At 52.5% G+C, this 17,978-nt stretch overlaps 1 protein-coding gene across 2 annotated transcripts in view; it reads right to left on the bottom strand.

Moving 5' to 3' along the window:
* MDGA2 (MAM domain containing glycosylphosphatidylinositol anchor 2) overlaps nt 1–2,214 on the bottom strand; it is a 636,169-nt gene extending 633,955 nt beyond the window's left edge. For both annotated transcript variants that reach the window (XM_026654284.2, XM_026654285.2), the window contains exon 1: nt 2,040–2,214. In XM_026654284.2, the coding sequence (XP_026510069.1) occupies nt 2,040–2,112 (73 nt within the window). In that variant the 5' untranslated portion in view covers nt 2,113–2,214. The remainder of the gene's footprint in view (nt 1–2,039) is intronic.
* Between the last annotated feature and the right edge of the window lie 15,764 nt (nt 2,215–17,978).

Below are 17,978 nucleotides of genomic sequence, written 5' to 3'. Positions count from 1 at the left end.
GCTCCCTCATCCCCAGGCCACCCCTTGGATATCAATGAAGTAGCACGGGGCCCCAGAGGTGTGTATTGTGCTAGCGCTGCACCAGCCCCATAATGTTACCCTGCTCTCTGGACTTTCTGGCTTTTGTTATGATGTCACAGCTTTATCGTGGATTATGGCTGCCTATCGTATGTAGCATGTTCTCCGGTGAAAGTGCTGCATCTACTGTACATCATGTGCTTCTCTTCTACTAGGAGGGGCTTTGTTTAGCCTACCTTTTGATACCATTTTTAATAACCATCTGATGCGCTAAATAAAGTGCTGATTGACATTCTGGACAATGCCTTGGAAGGCAGTAAGGCTGCATGAGGAGGAAAATCAGCACGGATTTTGGCCCTGTAATTTCCAGATGCACAAAATCATTGTGGACAAACTACTTGCATTCATCTAATCTGCTCCTCTGGGCTGCAGTGAACATGTTCAAATTCCCATCCACTTGCACCAATAAAAACCTTGCAAAGCCAGCTCTCAAATCAAGGGTTCACCACCACCCAGAGCAATGCATTATGTTTTTAACAGGTGTGCGCCAGTGCAAGAAAGAGAAATACAGACTGATCTTAGATGAGGTGATTCGCAAGCCACTGTAAAGAAATGTAACATGGCTAATGAGAAGAAATGTTCCTCCGGTAAAATGTGTCCTGTAAGTTCATCCCTATGGTGGCTACTCTAGGCTGTGATATGTTACAGATTCCGGTATTCCTGGTTGTCTGTTTTACCACCCTGCATGATTTCTACAGCAGCTACTCTGGACCATGCACCAATTTGCTTCCCTCTCCAGGTCTAACTGGGATATTTGTCTTCTCTGAATCTGCGCTGTGCCAACAGGCTGGGGTCAGCATTCCTGACACCAGGATGCTGTTGCCAGGGCAGGCATCTGAATGAGAGAAATTCAGGGGGAAATGCAAAATAAATACATCTAAAAATCCTCTTCAGGGAGCGAGGGAGGGGGCAGGAGCCCCCACCGAAGTGCAGGCTCCTGGCTGAAGGGAGGAACTGGCTCCCCGCCCCATCCCTTGCAGAGGAGCTCCCAGGACCCCTGGAAGAGCCTGGGCTGGACTTGGTCATGAATTGGGAGCCCCGCAGACCTTGGATCCCCGGGTGGCTTCAGACACGAGGCGCGTTTGGCAGGGAAAGCTTATTTCTAGCGTCCCCCCACGCCTCGCTTGGGGGCTTTCTCCACGTTGCTCGGGCACCGGGGGCCCGGAGTGGGAGACCCACTCCGGCCTCGCTGCAGCCCCGTTCCTGCGCCCCAGAGCTGGATGATCCCAGAACGGGGAGGGTCCCAGCCCCACGGCCAGCCGGCGGAGCACCGCGGCCGTGTGGCGTCCACGGGGAATGGACCCTGGAGGGGGGGGAATCGCTCGCTCCCCGCTCCGGAGCGGCGACTCCGCTTTCCGTTCACACGGCGGCTCATCGCCGCCGCGCGGCGGGGAACCGGGGCAAATGGGTTTACAGCGGGTCACGGTGATCAACGGGTCTCTTAGCTCCCAGCCCAAGCGGCCCGCTCCCTCCTCTGCCGCACACGCTCCAGGTGGGAAGTGAGGGCTGACGGGTCCCTGGACCGAGACCCCAGACGTGCTGTTTGCAGCGGGGAGTCCCGTCCCATCTTGAATCCGCCTCCATCCCCATCCCCAAGCGGTCTCTTGCCGTGGGAACCGGGGCTCTCTTCTGATGCCAGTGCTCATGGCAACGGGGGTGCACAGAAAGCAAACTCCCGGCACTTCCCGAGCCCGGTCTCTCCGGAGAAGCGGGGGAGGGAGGAGATGAGCCGGGGGGGAAGATGGGAATCAGGAGGCAGGAATCCTAAGGGTTGCACACAGCAAGTTTGATCCGGCGCTCCAGGTCAGCTAACAGCCAGGGAGGGGCATGGGGGGGACAAACCCCTGCCTTAGCGGGCCGGGGGGGGGCTCAGTCCCACCCACCCACCTCTCTCTTCCCCCGCGGCGGAGCCCCCCCGCTCCCAAGGTCAGGCTGGGCTCGGCGGGTGGGCAGGGACTCACCGTACACCCCTTGGCCGGAGATCCCCTCCAGCAGCACCGTCAGCAGCCACACCAGCCCGTAGACTAAATCCATCTTCGCGTGAGCATCCACATATCCAGCCCCGGGCGGAAAGGAAGCGCGGGACCGGCCGGAGGCCAATGCCCGGCCCGGGATGCTCCGAGCAGCCGGGCGCCCCGGGACACGCGGCCGGTGGGGAGCTGCCCTCCCTGGCGGCGGAGGCTGGGCAAGCCGGGGCGGGCGCTGCGAGCCGGGGGGTCCGCTCCTCTGCCCCCCCCGCCGCCCTCCAGCCCCCCCCTGCTCGGGGTCTCTCGCCTTCACCAAGTCACTCGCCAGGCTCCGCGCCGCCGCGGGACCGAGCCGCCAGCCGCCTCCGGGGCCACCCCAGCCGGCTCCAGTCACATGCCATCGCAGCGCGGCTCCCGGGGCATGGTGCGCGGGGGCCCCCGGCAGCCGCGGGTCCGGACCCCGGGCGCTCTCCGGAACCAGCCTCCCGAGACCCTCCGGAGAAGCAGCAACAAAAAAATAAAACCCGCCCCCGGCCGAGGGCAGCAGCCGCCCGCGGGGAGCCGAGGCACGGCTGCCCTGCGGCCCCCAGCCCGGGGCCCCCTCCCCAGGCGGCGGCCGGGGCCGGGGAGCCGAGAGGCGAGCCGCGGCGGAACGCAGCAGCAGCAGCCGCCCGGGGCGAGGCACCTGCCCGGGGATGCAGCGTCCGGCGGCGGCCGGGCTCGGCGCGTGTGTGAGCGGCGAGGGGCAGCCGGGGCGGTCACGTTGAGCTCTACGTGCCGGGGAGCCGGGGCTGGGGAGCCGCAGCCCGGCGACGTCAAAGCCTGCGTGGCTCGGCCGCCTGCCTCCCCGCCTACCTCCTCCGCCCCCTTTCCCCGCGCCGGCGCCGAGCTGCGGGGGGGCGGAGGCGCTCGGGGGGCCGCCGCCCTCCGCGGAGCGCCCCGGGGGGCTCCGGCCGCCGGGCGCTGCAAGCCGAGGGGCCGAGCGCCCTCGCCTCGCACGTGGGTGGAGGCCGGAGCCGAGCCTGGGGAAGGAGGAGGAGGCGATGGCGGGGACCCTCTTCACCAATTTCATAGAATATCAGGGTTGGAAGGGACCTCAGGAGGTCATCTACTCCAACCCCCTGCTCAAAGCAGGACCAATCACCAGACAGATTTTTACCCCAGTTCCCTAAATGGCCCTCTCAAGGATTGAACTCACAACCCTTGGTTTAGCAAGCCAATGCTCAAACCACTGAGCGATCCCTTTGCCCCTGCAGCGCTGCCAAGGGGCCACAGGGGCCGGACGTAGGGGGGCTGCAGCCCCCCCTGGCCTGAAGCGGTTTCCAGCCCATCCAGGGGTCACCGTTTGGAACCAAGTGGCGCTCAGCACCGCCACGGGACAGAGACTGTTCCACGCCCCTGCGAGGGGATGTTGCCACCTTCTCCTGGTGCTTCTCCTTCTCCACTGGTGGCGCTTCAGCCAGCGGCTCTTCACTAGGTCAGGGGCTGCCTTGCCCACGGACTCCCTTTGCGCGTTATTTTCATTCAGAGCCTGTGCTTTCCTCGGGACACTTGGCCTTCCTGGCCTGACTTCCTTCCTCTCCTGGGAGGAGTGTCCTCCGTGTTCTCTCCCTTCCCAACATCTCCTCCGGGGCTAACATCACAGGGGGGCTGGGGCTGCTGGAAATGAGCATCAGCCGCTAAGCTGGCTTGCCTTCTGGGCCTAGTGATGTCCTGAGGCGGGTCAGAAGTCTGGCCAAACAGGTACTTTCCTCCCCTGGTGTTTCCTCTCTCGGGAAAATCACTGGGAATTAGGAAGCAGCAGCCATCTACCACTTTCCCTGTGTATACAGCCTAGCAGTAGGGGATCCCATTCATGGTTGGCCCTTCCCAATTACCCCACTAAACATGATTAATAACAGCACTGTCTTCGCACAATGCACAGTCAACCTGTGGAACTCCTTGCCAGAGGATGCTGTGAAGGCCAGGACCATAACGGTTCAAAAAAGAACTAGATAAGTTCATGGAGGATAGATTCATCAGTGGCTATTAGGCAGGATGGTGTCCTTAGCCTCTGTTTGCCAGAAGCTGGGAATAAGCAACAGGGGATGGATCACTTGTTGATTACCTGTTCTGTTCATTCCCTCTGGGGCACCTGACACTGGCTACTGTCAGGCTAGATGGACCTTTGGTCTGACCCAGTGTGGCCATTCTTATGTTCACTGTGATGGCCCCGGCAGCCCCCCCGTTGGGCTCTGTTAAGGAAGGCCCTACTCTCCATCAACTCCACTGCTCCTCCACCCTCTTTATCCCCACATGGTCTTTTCTTCCTTCATATATTAGATCTGGATTGGGGCAGCCCCATTACTTGGGATGCTGTAAAAACTTGGAAGAGGAAGAAAGCCCCTGTCCCAAAGAGCCCACTATCCAGGTTTAGGACGTGACACGGCCGGGGGCGGGGTGGGGAGGGGTGTGTGAAAAAGGCAAAGAGTTGGAGAAGACAGGGAGCAGTGAGATGAGCCTATCATTCAGCATAGCACATAGAGCCTCCCCATTGGCAGGGCCTGCCAGAGAGCTAATCAGTCTTCCCTCGGTTGTGGCCAGTCTGTTAGCCAAATCATGGGGCATGTTCATCCTCCAGGTGGAGGTCAGGGGAGTGCTTGGAAAGTAAGCTGGTGTCTTGGGCCCCAATCCTGATCAAGAGCTGAGAGGGAATGTGAGGTGTTTGCCAGCTCCCCAGGTGCACCAGCTACCTCCGCAAAGTAAGCCCAGCGTGAGTTTGAACATGATACAAGGCCCATCTTTTCTCCCAGGCACTGGGGGAGGAGGCAGTTTTTATGTGGGGGATGGGCAGATGTTGATTGGGGAATCCAACATGAAATGGGGGAATGTGGCCCTCTTACTACAGGTGAGTAGACTGAACCGAAGCCCTATTTTTAAGTGAAAATTTGAACATTGCAAGTGTAGGGAGCAGACCCCTGTCTTCTGGTGCACTGTTTACTTTGTATGGCATGTCCACAAGAGCTCAGGTTAAGGTAAGAGTCAGACTGCATCAATCTGCTCTTACGGTGCCGTGTCCTGCTAAATACCCTGGCTGAGAATGGCCTCCCTTTACCCCAGGACCGAGGGCCTACTGGACAGCACGTGATCTTGGACCCAATCCCTACCAGGTTTCTCCTTAACCCGCGCCGCTCTTGAGTTATCCAACATTTACGTTGGGGTTAGTGAGGTCAGAATCTGGCCCTTCAGCTTCAGTTCCTACCGTTCCACACAACTGAAAGCTGGGATTGTAAAACAGCTCCTTAAGGAAAAGCTAAATTTCCCTCTTCCAGGCCTGCCTATATCAATTAAGGATTAGTGTCCGAGGCCAACAAAAGATGACACACTGGAAGAAGCTGCCGTCCTGTCAAAGTCTCTTGTGACACCCGTGGCCCAGCCAGGTCAACAGCATTAGTGAGGGTTGGAATCTTTGCCGTCATTCTTTAATCCTGGCCAGCCGCCGAGTTCTCGTTTTGTGCTCTTGGTTTGAAGTGATCTAGTGTGGGGGGGTACGAGTGCTCGGCACGCTATTTACTTGGGGGTCAGAGTAGTGTCCAGGACAAGCTGTTCTTAAATGCACTAATAAATGCTGTGGGCCAGCCCTTGGCTCCCGCTGGGGCTGGTTTGTGCTGGGCTGGCTCAGCCGGCAATCCTAGTGCTCCCAGTGAGGGAATGTGCACCGGGTATACATAACGAGCTCTGTGCCAGTGCACGGGGCACGGCAGGGGTCTGTGCCGTGCTCCAACAAATGCATGCTACCCACACAGACCCCCTTGGGGGTCAGGGAAGCTGTACACCCAGAGAGCACTGTCCATTTCCACTGACTTCAGTGGGAGTTTAAAGCAGGGCCTGAATCTCACTGGCCTGAGAATCTGGAGGTGGCAGGGTACATACAGCCGCATTTGCCTCCCCCCCCACGCCGCATCCATCCCAGATCCGGCACAGATAGGAGCTCCGCTGGATTCCTATGTTCTTTGTAAATCCAATAGCAGGAGAAGGCTCAGACGAACCCTCTAAGCACAGCACACTGGGGCATTTGTACAGGGATGACATCCATGTCCTTGTTACTCACTGCTGAGCGGCACCGTCTGTGAAGTGCCAGGGAACAGAGGACCTCTCCACTGCAAACAAAAGCAAAGAGAAACCTCCTCGGGGCAGCAAGGCTCAGCCCAGGTCAACTGGCTCAGCCTTGTGCTATGGCACTAAAAACAGCTGTGTGGACATTCCCAGTGGGGCTGGAGCCTGGGCTCTGAAACTCAGGGACACAGGAGGGTCTCAGAGCCTGGCCTCCAGCTGGCGTGGGAATGTCTGCACTACTATTTTTAGCGCGATAGCGGAAGCTCAAGTCAGTTGACCTGGGCTTTGAAGCTCACGGCTGCAGGGTTATATTTGGTTTTTTTCTGCGGTTTTTCTTTGTTTGTTGCAGCGTAGATCAGCGTTTTTCAAAGTGCTGGGTCGTGGCATGTAAGGCACTGGGGTGCTCTGGTCAGCACCGCTGACCGGGGCCTTAAAAGTCCCGTTGGCAGCGCTGCTCAGCTACCTGTTCTGACACCACGCTGCGCCCCGGAAGCGGGTCCGGCTTCTAGGCAGGGGGGCCACAGGGCTCTGCGCACTGCCCGAGCAACCCAGCTCCGCACTCCCATTGGCCGGGAACCGGCCCCACCCCAGAGCCTTCACCCCTAGCCCAGAGCCCCGACCCCCTCCCGCAACCAAACCCTCTGCCGCCGGCCCAGAGCCCCCTCCCACACCCTGAACCCCTAATTCTTGGCCCCACCCCACAACCCTCACCTCTGCACCCCAACCCTCTGGCCCAGCCCTGAGCCCCTCCCACATCCCAAACCCCTCATCCCCAGCTCCTTTGGGGCACGGGCATCAACAATTTTCTTCAACTGGGTCCCTAGAAAAAAAGTTTTAAAACCAGTGGTGTAGATGAACCTGTACAGTCTATTCCACCTTCCGGAATGACAGCCCCCCTCCTCCCCCCCACCAACAGACAACACTCACTGGACAATCCCAGCTTTAAATACCCGAGTGGGCGTTTTGACCTGCCAATGCAACTCCATTCATTACCCTTTCTATGAAAAAAAAATAAAAAATCAAACCAGCCTAAAATAGAGCTGGGTAACACCAAATATGAAGAGTATTTGCATGCCCCTCCTGGCTTGTCTAAGCTACACAGACAATAGTTCTGTGCTGGAATACAGAGTGCAGAAGCAAGCCACTCACACACCACCTCCGATGGACAAGCAGGTAACATGGTGAAGACAGAGTTCATAGTGTTTAAGGCCAGAAGGTACCATTAGATCATCTCACGTGATCCTCTGTACAGCACAGGCCATTACATTTCATCCACATACCCCTGTATGGAGCCCAGTAGCTTGGGTTAGACTAAACCACTTCAGTCCTCAGGAGACTGATCTGTTGTGAGCCACAGGCAGAGACCAGGGGAGACCTGGGTGTCTGTGATGTCCCAGGGCCTGGCAATGGCAGGGAACTGATCAGGTGAGACATGCCTAGAGGATCCATGCAGGTAATTGATGTGTAATGCTTCAGCTAGGATTGTTCCACCTATTGCACTGGGTTACACAGGGCTTGCTCGCTTCCAGCATGCATAGCAGGAAAAGCGTGGCGAGGAGGGTTGCCAAGCAGAGTAACTTCTCATGCTGACTATGCCCAACAGCAACAGAGCAGCCTGTCTTCATCTCTGCTGTTACTTCCCCGCCCAGACAGAGAGGGCTCCGTTCACTATTCATTTTTCTGTTGCAGGGCAGGGCTTGTCGGGGATGCAGGGGGAGGGCTGAACAGGTGCACGATTTAGCTCTAGTGGGAGAAACTGAAGGTTCTTCTCCCTGAATTCACAAGGCCCCATAGATAAGTAGGATCAAGTGCCCCCACTCCCCACTGGAACCTGTGGAGGATGAATAGCTCCTGCAGGAGCCAGGTTTCTTAGACTCCTACTGCAGATGCCCTAGGAACCCGTCCAAAGGGGTTCTCCACAGCATGGTAGTGGGGCTGGGGAACAGTGCAAGTTAATTCCTCAGGCAGCATTAACTTCTGATGGTTCCCCCATGGGATTGAAGGTGAGGGATAACGAGCGCATCAGAGCTGGCTCTTTGTCCTTAGCTTACTGCTTATCCTCCGGGAGGTCCCTCTAGCTCTGCAGAGCCCAAACCAAGGATGGGGGGAAATAAGAGAACCTGCCCCAGAGCTGAAATTGCGGATTGAGCCAATGGGCAGGAAAGGCCATATGGTTGCACACAGTTAGATATGCCAACCGTGCCGAGCTTTGAGCCGCAGAAGAGCGGTGCTCCCCGCTAGAGCCAGCTAAAGAGCATCACTGCAGATTTTTGCCTTTTTTTTTAATTAAAAATTTGAATTTAGGAGTTTCCAACCCCAAGACCCACCACCATATGCTGCAGAGTTCCTGTGCACAGGCACACATTCCTAACCATGAGGAGTATCAGGTATGGAGCTGATGTTCAAAACACCGCAGTCTGCTCTTTTGGCACTTCGGTTTTGTTTAGTGTCACAAACCTGCAACAACCCCCAATCTGTGGATATCCAAAATCAACATCAGCGCACAGATCTCTACCATTTGAGCTAAAGGAATAACTCCATTAACTAGCGGTCGTAGGGAGCTATTATTTCCTGGTGAACCAGCCACTAAAGCGGGACATGAACATTTTGCTAGTGAATTGTACACAATAAGATAAATACCACCGAGACTAAAGCACATGCTTAACTTTCCAAACATAAGCAGTTTCACTGAAGTCAATGGGACTACTCATGGCTTAAAAGTAAACATGTATGTAAATATTGGCAGGATTGGTGACTAAATATAGAATTAAATATGTAGGGCTGGCAGGAACGGTGAGAAATCATCAAGTTCAGATCCCTGTGGTGATGCAGGTCCAGGGAAACGTAGACCATCCTGACAGGTGCTCTTAAAAACCTCCACAACCTCCTTTGGAAGCCAGTCCCAGAGCTTAACTATCTTTATAGTTAGGAAGCTTTCCCTAATATCTAACCTAAGTCTCCCTTGCTGCAGGGTAAGCCCATTACTTCTTGTCTTACTTTCAGTGGCTGTGGGGAACAATTGATCACTGTCCTGTTTATAACAGCTGTTGTCATACTTAGAAGACATGTCAGGTCCCCAATCAGTCTTCTCTTCTCAAGACTAACCAGAACCAGGGTTTTTTTTTTTAAACCGTTCCTCATAGGTAAGGTTTTTTAAACCTTTTAGGATTCTGTTGCTGTTCTCTGGACTCTCTCCAGAGGAGAGTTTTTTTCCTTTTGTACAAAACAATGAAATTGCATTTTTAGTCATTGCTATCTAAAATATGATTTTTAAACGCTGTATTCTTAAATGGTTAAACAGGACTTTACTGATTTTCAGACAAATGGTGAAAAACCCCCACAAACATTAAACACCGCTTTCGTCTGACCATGATCTACATAGCCTAGGTATACTTGGGGGAGGGGGCGTAGGAAGGAAAGGAGGAATTTAAAACAAAGCACAAGTCAGATCTGTGACACCCATCCAAATTCTTACAAGAGAGGTTTTTTTTTTCCAGTGTTGCTGTCTGTAATTGAATTAAATGGCCATGGAATGGTTCTGAACAATGAAATGTAGAATCAGGATATTTACAGAGCACAATGGGCATTGAGATTCAGCTCTCTGTGCTTAGCGAATCCCCGCCACGGTGCCACCAGGCCTTCTCAGCAGCCCTGCTTTCAAAACAAGATGATATTTATCATTCATGTATTTCTTGGCATGGCTGGAGTCTGGGGAAGCACATTGGGAATGCTGTAGGGGCCCTGCTACAAATTTGCATAGAAAGACTCCAATAGATGTCACTGATCTTTGCATCAGGCCCTGGGGGAGGCCCTTTGATGGGCAGCCAGGCAGGACCGGCTCCAGGGTTTTGGCGGCAGCCAAACAAAATAAACAAACAAAAAAAGCCGCGATCGCGATCTGCGGCGGCAATTCGGCGGGAGGTCCTTCGCTCCAAGCCGGAGTGAGGGACCGTCCGCCAAATTGCCGCCGAACAGCTGGACGTGCCGCCCCTCTCGGAAGTGGCCGCCCCAAGCACCTGCTTGGTAAGCGGGTGCCTGGAGCCGGCCCTGCAGCCAGGTGCCCCCAGTCTTTGTGTGCCCCAGTATCACACCCCATCATCTCATTTTCCCTCCCTTGTCCTTCTGTGTCCACTTCCGCCCTACCTTCTATTTTGATTCACCTCTGCTCTTGCTTGTTTTTTGCTCCTACTTCCCTGCTGGCCCCTTCCGCACTCACATGCTGCTTCAGGTCAGTGGAAAAGGAGGTCCACTATCAGTTCCTTGGGGAGGTAACTGGAGGTGGGTTTAGTGCCTAACGAAGGGGAACAGAAGAGCCATCTAGGTAGCAGCATCTTGAAGGCCTGGCCTTAGGAGGAGCAGCTCCGTTGGCTGGCTGGCATTAGGGTTGCCAACTTTCTGATTACACAAAACCGAACACCCTAGGCCTGCCCCTTCCCTGAGGCCCTGCCCCTGCTCACTACATTCCCCTTCCCTCGGTGGTTCACTCTCCCCCACCCCCACTAATTTTAACTGGGCTGGGTCAGCTCTAACTGGGGGATGGGCTCCAGGCAGAAATGAGGGGTTCAGGGTGTGGGAGGGGGCTCTGGGTTGAGATCATAGAATATCAGGGTTGGAAGGGACCTCCGGAGGTCATCTAGTCCAACCCCCTGCTCAAAGCAGGACCAATCCCCAGACAGATTTTTGCCCCAGATCCCTAAGTGGCCCCCTCAAGGATTGAGCTTACAACCCTGGGTTTAGCAGGCCAATGCTCAAACCACTGAGCTATCCCTCCCCCCTGCAGTAAGCTTTGGCTTAAGTAGATAGGAACACTGTCAGTATCAGGACATATAATTGTTTCCTTATAGAAACAGAAAGGCAGTTACCCTCAGAAACCTATTTATCCTAGTGCAAGCTTAGGAGGTGTCTTCACATCCCTTAGTACCTGGAATGCATGTACCCATAATAGAGATAAGGATCCATCATGACCTAGAATGCACACTGTGTTCAGAACAAAGATAAGGGGCACACCATGGTACCAGAAAAACAAGATAAAAAGCTAATTGGTTGAACCTAGTTTCAAATGAGGAATACGGTTCCTTTTACTGGTAATTATAAAAAGATAGTTTTAGAAGTAGAACTTTGGAGAGCACACCTTCTGTATAAGGTGAATGTAACACTGCTGTACAGGACGTCTCTTTTCTGAAGATTGGTGTCATATAGAACCTTTTTCCTGTACCATATTAATAAATTTGACTGACATTGGTTATTTAGTCTCTTGACCAACTGACCATACAATTTATCAAAAATGGCATCATCTTCAATGTCAAAAGTTTTGATAGGTTCAATGCTGCAGTTGGTGACAGTGTAGATACTGTCAGTGCCAGTTGTTTGCTTGGTGCAGTCTTCTTTGCTGTCATCTTGGCATTACCTGCCTGCTTGATGGAGCGCTGGATGGTGCAAATTTGAACAGTATGGGGGTACTCGAGCCTAGATCTTCTAGGTCTCATGTCACTCTCAGACTGTTCTAAGAGATGGAGCTTCAGGCGCACATCACTTGACCTTTATGATGAGTAGAGAACGAAAGGCAAACCAAGCACCTGCTGCTTGGATGAATTATACATCTCAAAAACAGGCAACTGCTGTGTCCATCTTTAAAAAAAATTAGTCTGTCAAAGGACGGACAAGGCTTGAAGCCTACAGGTTTTGACTCCACCATCTTGAGGTCTTTGTATAGAAGGGTATGTCCTGGGGGGAGGAGGGGGAATGGGGAGAGAGTGTTGTATAAGGGGATCAAATCAAAGAAATTCAATCTGGACAGGGATATGCAGTTGAAAATGAAAGAACTAAAAGCTGTTCTAAAGAATGGTTCCGTTTTGCTGCCACGGGCAGTCAGAGGAAACTCAGGGAGGGTCACGGGAACTCCGGCCTTCATGCCTTCCCACGGGAGCATGAGACGGCATAAGCTGCAGCTCCACGTAAAAAAATTTGTAATGGTTCTAGGCAACAATGTGCACACTGTTAGCAGCGAAAATATTAATTGCATCTTCATCTACTGTACGTAAGTGGTAAAAATTACTCTCTGAAAAAACATGCAGATACTCCAGGCCCTTGAGATTGTACTATTACGCTACCAGAAGAGCAGAGCAGTAAATTGCACTAATGTGGGAGGGGGGTGAGGGCTCTGGCTGGGGGGCGGGCTCCAGGGTGGGGCCAGAAAGGAGGGGTTATGGGTGTGGGAGGGGGCTCTGGGCTGGGGCTGGGAGTTGGGGTGCGGGAGGGGGTGAGGGCTCTGGCTGGGGGTGTTGGTTCTCTGGTGGGACTGGGGATGAGGGGTTTGGGGTACAGGAGGGGGCTCCAGGCTGGAGCGGAGGGATTCGGAATGTGGGAGCTGGGTGAAGGTTGAGGCAGAGGGTTGGGGTGTGAGAGGGGGTACAGGCTCTGGGCTGGGGGTGCGGGCTCTGGAGTGGGCCAGGTATGAGGGGTTCGGGGTGTGGGAGGGGGATCTGGGCTGGGGAAGGGGGTTGTGGTGCAGGGGGGTGAGGGATCCAGCTGGGGGTGCAGGCTCTGGGAGGCAGGGATGAGGGGTTGGGGTGTAGGAGGGGGCTCTGGGTTTCAGGGGGGCTCAGGGCTGGGGTAGGGGGTTGGGGTTCAGGGTTGGGGTGTGGGCTTATCTCAGGTGGCTCCTGGTCAGTGGCACGGTGGGGCTAAGGCAGGCTCCCTGCCTGTCCTGGCTCCGCGCTGCGCCCCAGATAGGGTGTCCAGACAGCAAGTGTGAAAAACTGGGACATGGGGTGGGGGGGTAATAGGCTCCTATATAAAACAAAGCCCCAAATATTGGGACTGTCCCTATAAAATCAGGACATCTAGTGACCCTAGCCCTGGAAGTCTCCAGCAGGTCTGGCTCCTAGGTGCAGGGGCCAGGAGGCTCCGTGTGCTGCTCTCGCCCACAGGCACCACCACCCCAGCTCTCATTGGCCGGGGTTACCGGCCAATGGGAGTGCGGAGCCGGTGCTCCCTGCCTGGGAGCCAGACCCGCTGGCCGCTTCCGTGGTGCAGTGTGGTGCCAGGACAGGTAGGCACTAGCCTACCTTAGACCTGCAGCACCACCAACTGGACTTTTAATGCCCCGGTCGGTGGTGCTGACCAGAGCTGCCAGGATCCCTTTTCGACTTGGCATTCCAGTAGAAAACTGGACGCCTGGCAACCCTAGTGGGAATAGGGGCAGCAGCAACTTTCTAGGCACTACTGCCTCCGTACTTTTGAGGGAAAGGTGGATCTGGGCTCATTCTCCTCTTCCCTGTGTCCTCTGGGCCTACCCTGGTGCCCCTGCCCCTCCAGAGGCCCAGCTCCCCAAGACAGAGGAACCCTTCTCTAAAAGTGTTGGTAAAGCAGCTTCATAGAATCATAGATCATTAGGGTTGGAAGGGACCTCAGGAGATCATCTAGTCCAACCCCCTGCTCGAAGCAGGATCAATCCCCAACTAAATCCCCAAATGGCCCCCTCAAGGATTGAACTCACAACCCTGGGTTTAGCAGGCCAACGCTCAAACCACTGAGCTATCCCTCCCCCCCAGGATAAGCTTGAGGGGGTTCTGCCGATCATGTCAATTAATGAAGTTTATTGACAGAGTAGGAGGTGGTCAAAAGTGGGAATTCTCTTCTGTGAGAAACTTCGAATGAAATGAAAAACATGTGTTTAATTCAGAAATGTCTGGATACTGTGTTAATGGTTTTTGTCACAAAATTTTTCAAAAAGAATTTGGTTTGACTCTCTTTGAAATGGAAATGTTTCATTTCTACTCCAAAGGAATCAAAACTCCTTCCACACTACCAGTCCTCTCTCTGCTCCCTCTCTCCCTGCTGAAAAATGGAGGAGGCAGAGTAGAGGGGAACAAAACACAAAAAATCTTTTCAAGCTCATTCGATTTGAGTTTTGAACAGAAAAACATTTTCATTTCAAATTGTGTAACTGAAAAAATGGAAAACCTCAAACAGGGAAACATCGTGGGGCGGTGGCGGGGGTGGGGGAGAGAATGTCATGTTTGAAAAGTCATGTTTCATTAAATCTTTCCATCCAGCCCCACTACAGGGACCTGGGGGATCAATTTACAAGAAATAGTGGGGGCCGTTTTAGAGAACGTGAGAGTCCCTTTATTGGCAGACAAAAGCATTTCCCCCCCCAGTATTACTGTAACATTGGCAAAGTGTCTATTACTTCAGAAGTAGCTGGTATTCTAAAAGATAATAGCCTACTGCTGCTACCAGCTAATGGAGTTATCCTTTAGCTCAAGTAGTAAAGGTCTACTGTGTTAAAGGTCCCAAGTTCAAGCCCTACTCAGGACCCCGGGGAACAGAGCTGCCTATTTTAGTACCTTCCTTACTTCCATAATGGCAGAAGGAGACTTTAAAGAACTGGCTGCAAAAGCTGAAGTGCACCCCCATGACTGACATGCCCAGTGGGGTGCCTAGCTAGAGATTGCAGTGGAGAATCTTGCACATTGTTCTTTGAGAAGGCCAGTCAGCAGGGTGCACTCTCAGAGCATTCTCTTATTGGCTAGACGGGAGATCGGTCAAGGGAGAGAAGACACCATTGGTTCGTCACCACTGAGAAAGCACAACAATGCAACACTTGTGCAACATAGTAGTTCAGGTTGCAATAGCAGAAACACAGTGTCAAGCATGACGACAACTCACTGCCCACCTGCCCAAAGCTGCAAATCATCATAGAAGATTAGGGTTGGAAGAAACCTTAGGAGGTCATCTAGTCCAACCCTCTGTTCAAAGCAGGACCAACCCCTACTAAGTCATCCCAGCCAGGGCTTTGTCAAGCTGGGCCTTAAAACCTCAAAGGATGGAGATTCCACCACCTCCCTAGGGAACCCATTCCAGTGCTTCACCACCCTCCCAGTAAAATAGTTTTTCGTAATATCCAACCTAGACCTCCCCCACTGCAACTTGAGACCATTGCTCCTTGTTCTGTCATCTGCCACCACTGAGAACAGCCGAGCTCCATCCTTTTTGGAATCCCCCTTCAGGGAGTTGAAGGCTGCTATCAAATCCCCCCTCACTATTCTCTTCCGAAGACTAAATAACTCCAGTTCCCTCAGCCTCTCCTCATAAGTCATGTGCCCCATCCCCCTAATCATTTTTGTTGCCCTCCGCTGGACTCTCTCCAATTTGTCCACATCCTTTCTGTAGTGGGGGGCCCAAAACTGGACGCAATACTCCAGATGTGGCCTCACCGGTGCCGAATAGAGGGGAATAATCACTTCCCTCAATCTGCTGGCAATGCTCGTACTAATACAGCCCAATATGCCATCAGCCTTCTTGGCAACAAGGGCACACTGCTGACTCATATCCAGCTTCTCATCCATGATAATCCCCAGGTCCTTTTCTGCAGAACTGCTGCTTAGCCAGTCGGTCCCCATCCTGTAGCAGTGCATGTGATTCTTCCATCCTAAGTGCAGGACTCTGCACTTGTCCTTGTTGAACCTCATCAGATTTATTTTGGCCCAATCGTCCAATTTGTCTAGGTCACTCTGGACCCTATCCCTACCCTCCAGTGTTTCTACCTCTCCCCCCAGCTTAGTGTCATCCATGAACTTGCTGAGGGTCCAATCCATCCCAACATCCAGATCATTAATGAAGATGTAGAACAAAACCAGCCCGAGGGCCGACCCCTGGGGCACTCCACTTGATACCGGCTGCCCAACTAGACATCGAGCCGTTGATCACTACCCATTGAGCCTGATGATCTAGCCAGCTTTCTATCCACCTTATAGTCCATTCATCCAATCCATACTTTCTTTAACTTGCTGGCAAAAATACTGTGGGAGACCATATCAAAACCTTTGCTAAAGTCAAGATATATCACGTCTGCCACTTTCCCCACATCCACATCTCATCATAGAAGGCAATCAGGTTGGTCAGGCATGACTTGCCCTTGGTGAATCCATGTTGACTGTTCCTGATCACCCTCCTCTCGTCCCAGTGCTTCAAAATCGATTCCTTGAGGACCTGCTCTCTTAATTTCTTATCCCCAGAAAGGCACAGGGCAGACCCTCAGCTGGTGTCTAGACATGGTTCCATGGACTCCAGCAAAGCTATGCTGAGTTATCCTGGTGGAGAAGCTGATCTCCCACTCAGAACATCATCCTTACGGGATATGCTGTTTGCCTTTCCATCTTCATGTTAAAGCAGAGACATCAATTTTCTGGGCTAAAACTCATCAGATACATTTAGATGAATTTTCAGATGGAATCCAATTAAGTACCCCACGACCCTCAACATTAATTCCAACCCCTTCATCTTCCAGAAAGAAAAACAAGCAGCTTTGAGAACATTTTTTTTTTAAAATTTGCGCTAATCTGTCCATTGCAGTCCAGAAATTGGTGCCGAAATAAGATGCTGAGAAGGGGGAGTGGCATTCATGGCCATTGCTCCAACAGCGAAGCGAGAAGAGCTTTATAAATGACAAGCAGAGAGCGCACAAGATGCAGACACTTGCAGCCAGCTAGATTATAACAACCCTAAATGTAGCCAAGCAGGAGACAGCATTCCCCGCTTGTGCAGCTGCATTAAAGCTATGCCCACCACACCTTCTACCTTTTGGTCAAAATCATGGATTTGCCCCAGGTGTTTCTGTCTGGAGCAAACAAATGGATGGGCCAGACAAGGGAGCAGGGGCTCCATCATCCTATGCATCATCTAGCAAAGCTGCCAGTGCAAAAGGGGCAGAATGCCTTTGAGGTTTCTGCGTGGCATAATGCAGCCCAGAGCCCCCTCCCGGGATGGTACAGGTTACACCCTGCCTTTACTTACGGCTCTGCCAAAAGGCACAACTAGCGCAGTTTTAATATGTGGCATCCAAGCCTCCATTGACCTCAGTGGGAATTTTGAATGTGTGAGGAATACCGTTCCTAGCTCCGGAGCAGAGTTTGATTAATGCCATCCAAGAAGGTCATCTACAAATGTTGAGTTACTGTTGTTTTTAACTAGAGCCCTCGAGCCGTTTTTGTAACGGCCACGGGAAAGGCACAGAAACATTCACACACACACACCCGGGAGTAAACACCAGGTACATTTTTAATCAATTACTTTAGCTGAACTTCTGTCATCACCTTCACTTTGCGAGAATGCCTCCTAAGATGCTGATTGCCAACTGGCTTGTGGTGCAACAAAATGACAGGTTGGTTTTGTCGGGATATCGCTGTTGATTTAAAGAGACGTTGAATCCAAGAGAACCTCCAAAATAACTACTCCTTCTCATAGCACAATATTGTAATGCTATTTTTGGAATACAGTCTTTCAGTGCAACAAAAAAAATCATTCCATATTCATCTCCGACTTCCACACACGATAGACTAACACCCATAGAGACACAATTAGTATAGGGCTGTCGCAGCGCATCCTCTTAAACTAAATTGTAGCTCTATTTCTGTTGCTGCAAGGATAAAGAGCTGTCAGTAAACTTCATCACGGGTGACAGATTTGCATTTTGCAATATCAAGAGACTCGCATAGTATTATGTAGTCCTGAATGAATGTTACGGTTCTCTCTGTTTTGGGAAGGAGAGATGTAAATAAAGAAAATTCAAAGTGAATTAAGCTAATTGCTATAACTGCAAAAACTCTGGAAATCTAAGTAATTGCAAACTCTACAAGTCATTTGCTCCTGAGCAAGAGATATTTCAGTTCTTCCCACTGTAGCATTTTCACCTTGAGTCATCTAAACACAGGACACTAAGCCACATTGATTTCTCTCTCTGTTGGGAATAGGTCCACAGTTAAATCAGATATTTAAAAGATACCATTTAGTAGGCTCAAAAGATGGAGATGCTCATGCTTCGGGTCCTCCAGG

Source organism: Terrapene carolina, unplaced genomic scaffold (assembly GCF_002925995.2).
Source record: "Terrapene carolina triunguis isolate 2854851 unplaced genomic scaffold, T_m_triunguis-2.0 Scaffold189, whole genome shotgun sequence".
NCBI classification, from domain to species: domain Eukaryota; kingdom Metazoa; phylum Chordata; order Testudines; family Emydidae; genus Terrapene; species Terrapene triunguis.
Note: the sequence above shows the minus strand (reverse complement) of the source record. Positions and strands in the feature narration are given on the sequence as shown.